At 40.3% G+C, this 7,988-nt stretch overlaps 1 protein-coding gene across 1 annotated transcript in view; it reads left to right on the top strand.

Moving 5' to 3' along the window:
• LOC102025859 overlaps window positions 1-7,988 on the top strand; it is a 51,859-nt gene that overhangs the window by 27,419 nt on the left and 16,452 nt on the right. The window contains 1 exon segment of the mRNA XM_013509845.1: window positions 4,142-4,801. Coding sequence (XP_013365299.1) covers window positions 4,142-4,801 — 660 coding nt within the window.

Below are 7,988 nucleotides of genomic sequence, written 5' to 3'. Positions count from 1 at the left end.
TTATTCTCTAGAATGTAAACACACATATTCCACAAATCATGAAGGAAAATATCTTTGAAAATAGTGAGAAAGCATTTGATAGACAATTTTTCAAAAACGTTTTTGAATAGTCAAAGTCACAAAGGTACTCAGTTTCATCATTCTTAGGAAAATGTGTATTAAAATAAAATGAGATAAATTTACATATATCTAAAATTGGTAATGGTTAAAAATTTGGACTCATGAAAGGGTAAAAAGGATATAGATCAATGGAAACACCCAGAACTTGCTACTGTGAGTTAAATTATTGTAATTGTTGTGGAAAACTCTTTGTCGTTATCTTGAGTAAAAACTCCAATACTCAGCAATTCTATTCCTAAGTCTGAACCTTCAAAATGCATGTATGCACCAGGACCCATTTTACAAAAGAGCTTAGTCAGACCTGTTCCTAATGCCTCCGTATAGGAAATACCCGACAACATACATATAAATTCCTTAATGCACATGTGGTCATGTTCACTAAAATGAACAAACCTCCACTATACAGAAAAACAACAATAAATCTTTTAGGAAGTGTGGCTCAAAAAAAGTGAGAAACAAATGTCTTTCATACACCATAACGCTGATGTTCTTCAAGCTTGTGACACCCAGATATCAGGAGTCAGCGAATGACCTGAAGTTGGTTCAAATCCCAACAAAGCCATGCAACAGGCTTCTGCTTGCTCAGCACCAGGCTTCCGTGCCTCTCCCTGTGACATCTTGTGCACACCAGGGCTCGCAGAAAGTTTCCCTCTCAATTGTTCCTAATTGTCTCTCTGGATATACTCATGTAATCTGTGCTTGGTTTTACTGTCAGGAAATTGGGACATTGCAGTAAAGAATTGAATGAACTTTCATGTGATTTAGTTCAGTTGTTTCACAAAAGGTACAGCTACAGGGTGGCTATAGAAATTATACAATGGGAAGGAAGGTTGAGGACTAAGTACATAAATTTATTCTAGTTACAAAAGAAAGAACTCAGTGTAAGTGGACCGTGGCATTCTCTCTGCAGAGTTCAGCTAGCTTGAAGATGACAGTTATGTGGCCTCATTCTATGGGTTTTTTTGCCCCCAGTGAAACATGCGGATTTGTGTAGAGAGCCCACGCTCCTTGCCATAAGCAAGGCACTCTGGCGTCAGCTGTTTTGTGAGATGATGCATCCCATCCCCTCTTCTTTTGAACACTACCTGTGAACCTCTGAGTGTTTGGCTTCCTGCATTCCTGTCGTCATTGTAGCGTTCAAGGACTCTCTCTTCATGGTCTCTTATTAGGAATTGCTGTTACTAAATCAACCTTTAATAAGAAAATCTTCCCATATTATCATCTGGTCTAACAACTTTTTTTTCTGTAAATTTAGCATACATTTATAATTGGATCCTCAAACCTTCACCATTTACCAGTGAACCTAAGCCTGTGTCATTTTTAGTTGACTGTCATTGCTGTAGGTCTATGCCGACACAACACAGCAAGGAGCCCTCATTATTCTTTAAAAGGAAGGACACTTTCATGCTTGTTACCCTGCAGATGAACCTAGAGGACACTACGAGGTGCAGCAACAGTGCAGTAACATTATTCACCAAAATACAATGGTTATTTTTAAAACTGTCGCAAAATCTATGCAGAAAAACACCGATCATCTTAACCATTTAAGTGTGCCCTTCAGTAGTGTGAAGAATATTCATATTGTTTGAAAATAATCTCCAGGACTTTTTCATTGTAAATTTGAAATTCTGTACCTAGTAAATAACTCTGCCTTTTCCTTATTCCCAGATTCTGAAAATCATTTTAATTTCTATCTCTTTGAGTTTGATCATTGTAGATGCCTCATATAACTGGGATTATAAACTACTTGTGACTGGTTTATTGCACTTAACAGTGTCCTCTGGATGCGTCCATGTGGTCACAAGCATCAAAGTTTCCTCCCTTTTAAAGAATAAATACTGCTCCTTTGACCTTGTATGACACGTTGTGTTTACGCATTTATCTGTGGAAGTACATTAGGGTTGTCTGTACCTTGTGGCTACTATGAACAATGCTGCAATGAAAAGAGCATAGAAATATCTCTTCCAGACTGCATTCAGTTCTTCTCAGTTAATGAAAACAAGTGGAATTGCTGCGCAATGTGGTCATTCTATTTTTAATTTTGTCGAAGTGCCACCACACTGTGTGCTTGCACTATTTTATGTCCCCACTGTGTGAACAAGATTTCCAATTTTTCTAGAACCTCATCAATAACTACTATTTTCTGTTTTAGTTTTTACTGGTAGCTTCTTTCATTCTTTTACCTGGTAGCCATTCTACTGAGTGTGCAGTCCTATCTCATTGTAATTTTGCTTTGTTTTATGTTCAATGTTTCCGTAAGTGCTTCTTCACCATTGATGTATCTTTTTGAAAGAAAGATATTCAAGTCTTCTCTCATCTAAATCTATTTTGTGAGTTTGTGCAAGGTTTTTATACGTATTCTGAATGTTATCACCTTATCAGATATATGATTTGTAGGTGTCTTATATTCTTCAATTAGTCTTTTTAAGTCTTAAGTTCTGGTTGTGTGAATTTCAGGAGAAATTCTTTTAAACATTTTTGGGAATTATTAAAATTTCTTTTCATGTGGAGTATAAATTAGAAAACTTTTACTTAGTTCCATAAAGATATTTCACATCCAGTAATATGGCTCTTCATTTATTTAACATTTCTTTTTAAGTTCTATAACAACATTTTTGGCTAGGTGACAGTATGATTTAAATTCTTAAAATTTAAAAACTACATTTAAATTTATATTTACAAATTGTGGTGCAATACATTTTATACTTTTTTCTTGAAAAATGTTACATTTTTATATTAATTCCAATTTTGATTCACTTAATTGAATGTCAGAGTTATACAATTAGATTTGAAAATGATATTGTATTATTTATAATGATTTTGCATCCTTTTAACTTCCTGTGATATTGACTACATGATATCATGTTTTTTCTGAATCGGGTTTATTTGTACAAACATCACAGTAGGACACCAGTCCCATGCAGACCGCAGCCCCAGGGCTTACATGAGCCCTTCTGTCTTCACACTGACAGAGAACGTAGAGGAGTAATGTGGTCCATGCCACTTTGTAAGCCTGAGAAGGAGCCAGAACTGCAGCATCGAGCTTGCCCTTGAGTTGAATCCAGGTCTTAGTCTTGGTTGTTGGAATCTGAGAATCTTAGCAATATGAGCACAGACATGCTTTCTGAGCAGAGTAAGGGATGTAGGCAATTTTATCAGGCTCACAGTTGACACCTTGGGATCTTGAGTATAACCTCCTTGAGCCTTTAGGAGACCTTGATAACCTGAGCATGTGTACCTATGTCCTCGGCCTCATTTACCTACATCTTCATCATGCACTTCTTGTGCTTCTAGGAAAAATGCATGGCCATCAGGAAATGGGGGTCTATCCCTTAGCAGATTCTTATCTTTCTGATCAGGATTTCTGGATGCCTCTTCTTTGCCTTCTTTGGGCCTGGCTGTCTTTTGAGTTGATTTTTTATTTGACTATGTCTCTAGTGGTGGCCCACAGCTCCAGGAACAGCTAGGAGGGACATGAGAACATTTTTGCACAAATGGTGTTTCAATAACTATTGTATTCTTATTTTCAAATATTGTGATGTAAAATAATCCTTAAATTTTAAGAAAAAGTTTTATCAAGGTATCATCAAACAAATACAGCCATTTTTTTATATGTGTGTGATAATTAGTGATAGATTTGATATTTATTGTAAAAGAAACAAGATTATAACTATATCCCTTGATTTTTAAAAAAGACTATGAAGTAGAACAATCAGTATTGCTTCATATATATAACAATCATTTGGATTAATGGACAAAAATTTTAAAAGTTGTTAGTAAATATCTCAAACATTATCTTCCTTAAATATATCACTGAGAGCTACCTTAAATACTGTTGGAAATAAAGAATAAGCATTTAGAATATATTAAACTTCAGGAAATAGTTATAAAGATTAGGAAGAGATGGCTGTTTTATTTGTGCCACATTAGTAAAAACAACAGACACTTGTAACTTTCCCTCCCAAATCTGTTGGCCCTAAAATATTTATAAGGTTTTTAGAGACAGAAAATGATTCCTGAGAACTTGGTTGTGAGGATTTTCCTGAGAACTTGGTTACGAGGATTTTCTTCTTCACACAGACTGGAGTGGGAATCTTAGGCAGTTCCTCACTTCTGTTTTATTATTCCTCCTCTATATTCACTGGAAAGAGTCTGATTCTCAAAGACCTGATTTTAAAGCACTTAACTTTAAGCAACTCCTTGGTGATTGTCTCAAGAAGAATTCCTCAGACAATGGAAGACTTTGGGCTGAACCATTTTCTGGATGACACTGAATGTAAACTTGTTCTCTATCTTTATTAAGTGTCTGGGAAGATTTCCCTGTACACCACCTGCCTCCTGAGTTGCTTCCAAGTGCTCACAGTCAGCACCAGCAACAGCAGGTGGATGAAGCTGAAACTTAGAGCCACCAAGTACATTGGTCCCTGGTGTTCATTCAGTTGGCTTATGCACCTGCTTCTGAATGTCATGATTCCCATGACAGTGACTGGCCCTAGAAACAGCAAAAATATCAGCAGGACACTGAAATTTTCCCAGTGCTCAGGGTATATTTCTAACACACTTGTAACTCCATTATATGTGCTCTTGCTCAGCTTCAGCGATGGTCAGGGTCTGGGTCTCTTGGCCTCCACAAGCACTTTTGATACTCGGATTTCTTCCTGGAAAGACAATTTTGCTCATTGTACTTTCTCAGGGAGATCCAACACTTGCTGGCGTATGCATAACCTAAGATGAAAACTGAAATGCAACAATTAAACAAAACACTACATCAAATCAACACTTGTCTAATCCATCACACAGTGAAAATTATTTCAAGTGAATTTGCAAACTGTGTTTTTACTACTTTTACTTTTATAATGTGTTTGGAGATCCATGGAAACAAAGACTGATCAAGAGAGAATACTCAAAGTCTATTTATTCAAAACTTGCAGCAATAAGGGGAGCAACTACCACCAACTAACTGCATGTTGGCAGGGTCTCAACAACAGACAGAGAAGTCAGAAATCTTGTCCATCTTATCGTCCAGGTGGAAAATATTATAATGAAATATAAAAATAAAATGTTTTGCTAGTAAGATAATTAGTTGTACTATATATTTTATATGTGACCCAAGTTAATTTTTTTTCATTCAGTGCCACCCAGGTGAGCCATAACCTGTGGTCACATAGCCCAGGAACAGGAGAAGGTGGCAGGGATGCCTTCTCTAGGAAGCTGTACGTGGGTCAAATGGAGGCTGATCATCCTATGTGATGGGTTAGGGGCATGTATTCAGTTTTCTATCATTAGTGCTAAAACAGAAACTAGAGAAATTGTCTATTATTGATCATGCCCAGAATATTTGGAGTCAACTGATTTAAGTATTAATAATGTTTTCTTGCTGGGCTATTTCTAGGCATGGTGGTCTGGCATACTGCAAACTAGGCCTACATAATTTTAAATGTTGCCTGCAGAGGTAGTAATGCTACTGCATGGATGTTAATGCCCTGGCTTCAGTACTGAACTGGGCTATGCAATGTTCTTGGCTTTACGAATTATACAGTAAACTGTTTAGTTTGACATAAACAGTACAGAAAAAACTTTTATGAATATTTGGAGAATCTGGATATGAATAAAAAGCAAAACAAGTGATGGATAGGAGGAAGTAGGGAGATAGGTATTTCTCAAAGGGGAAAGGGATCAAGAGATAAAGAGACTAAGTGATAGGTTCCTGCCCCAGTATGAATTGTTGAATCATGGTGGTGGTCTATCATGGCTGGAGCCCAAAAACAACAGCCTATCTTCCAAACCTCCACTTCCCCCTTCTTCTCCCCTCAGCCCTGAATACAACTTCCTCTTACCCTTCCCGTGTGCTCAAGGGAGGCCCCAATCAGCTCCTGATGCATTGCTGAGCCCACCCCTCAATCTTAGCCGTTAGCCAGAGTCCTCATTAACCCCTAGCCTCCTTTGTCTACCTCAGAGGAGCCCTGTGCTGCATGCAGTCCTCTTCTCTCCATGTCCAGAGTAAAGGCCTTCTTTCCCTGTTTGTTTCTTCTGTGTTGAAAAATCTAACAGTTATGGTGCTGTGACTCGAGAACAGACAGTGTGGCCCCTGGGTCAACCCCCAGTTCTGAGACCCCTCTGCCCATGAGCCAACCTCCTTTCCTCTGGGACCTGCCTCTGTGCTGTTACCACCTCGTTTCCCATAAGTGAGCCACCTCTCAGTTTTGGGGTCTCCTGTCTCAGTTTCTCAGTCTCTCAGTCTCAGAAACACATGGGCCCACACCGGGAAATCCTCTGTGCATCCCTTGGGCAGGGGTAACCACCCTCATGTTCCTTGGGCAGGGCTACTGCCCTTAAGCCCCAAGGCAGGGTTATTGCCCTCCCATCCTTTGGGAGAACCCCTGCACTCTTGGCGAAGGCTGACAAGAACAGGTGTTGGAGTTCTCTCCTAGTCACACTCCCAAAATGAGTGGCGACTCCTTTTGAGAAGTGGGACCCAGCCTATTTTGGCTCTAGCTCTTGCCTCACCTCTAATTTGGTCACTATGGGAAATTCCTTTCTGCTCTCAAAAAGACACACCACTGAGGTGCCTTGTTTGTAATATTGGCTCCCTTGGCCTCAGGGAGACTGTAAAACCCGAAAAACTCGTCTTTCACTGCCAGATGGCTTGGCCACCGCACAAACTCAGCAATGGCAGCAAATAGCCTGAAGAGGGAACTTTTGACCCTTCAGCCCTCCAAGACCTAGACAGTTTTTGTCATCATACCAGCAAATGGACAGAAATCCCCTATGTTGAGGCCTTCCTCACCTTGAGGACATGTCTCTCTCTTATACAGTCATGTAAGGGGGCCCAAGTACTTGTGGCCTGCGCTGCTCTGCCTTATTCTCTTCCCTCCACTCCAACAGATCCTTTAGATGACATACCTCTGGTCCCTGTTCCCCCTCCCCCATACCCTCAAGCCCAAATTGTATGTTAAAAATCTCCTCCTCAGCCAGAGGTTCCTGAGCTTTCTACCTCACCCTTCCCCCTTGTCTCACCCACTACTGCCTCTAGTTCTTCCTTTACTTCCTTAACCCAAACTCCAACTCCTCAATCTCCTCAACCTGAGACACCTATTCTGTCTGACGGCCCCTCTTCTTCCTCCCCTCCAGTCCCCCCTCACCCTTTTCCCCTCCTGCTCATCATGCCTGGTCTCATGTCTCTCAGCCATCAAAAAAACCACATAGTATTTGGTTACCATCTTGCAGTCCCTTGTCATGTGATCCTCAGCAGCCATCTTGTTGTGGGTCACATGGTACTCAGTCACCCTCATCATCTGACCACCAGCAGCCATCTTATTGTGGGTCACATGGTATTCAGTTGCCATCTTGTGTTTCCTTGTCTCATGGTAGAAGACAGCCCTCTTGTGGTTAGTCCTGTAATAGCCCATAGCAGTGATTGGTGGCTAGATGGATATCTACACCTCCCACTCAACAGTCCTCTCAGCCTCGGTCTTTGCTGCCTCTCTTGGAGCAGGCTGGTCCTGAGGGACTAGTTCATATCCATGTTCCTTTTTCCCTTGCCAACCTATCCCAAATTAACCATAGGTTAGGTTCCCTCTCCACTGACCCTTTCATATCTTCAACAATAGCGATGAAAAACAAAAGGAGGAACAAGAAGCACAGAAAAAAACCTTCCTAAATATAAAACTGATGTTTCAGCAGTGGCACTCAGAGCTCCTAAGACAGGTAAACCCAAACAAGGCAGAGCCATCCGAGCCCCTCCTGGAGCTTGCTTCAAGGGCAGCAAAGTCTGGGCTGAATCTGGTTCCTGTATGAGTCCTGAACTGAGTGGAGACATAGATTTAGGTGATTCACAAACTGTAGACCCTGCAGTTTGTGTCCGAATC

The sequence above is a fragment of the Chinchilla lanigera genome, unplaced genomic scaffold (genome assembly GCF_000276665.1).
Source record: "Chinchilla lanigera isolate Chin_1 unplaced genomic scaffold, ChiLan1.0 scaffold00183, whole genome shotgun sequence".
Classification (NCBI taxonomy): domain Eukaryota; kingdom Metazoa; phylum Chordata; class Mammalia; order Rodentia; family Chinchillidae; genus Chinchilla; species Chinchilla lanigera.
Note: the sequence above shows the minus strand (reverse complement) of the source record. Positions and strands in the feature narration are given on the sequence as shown.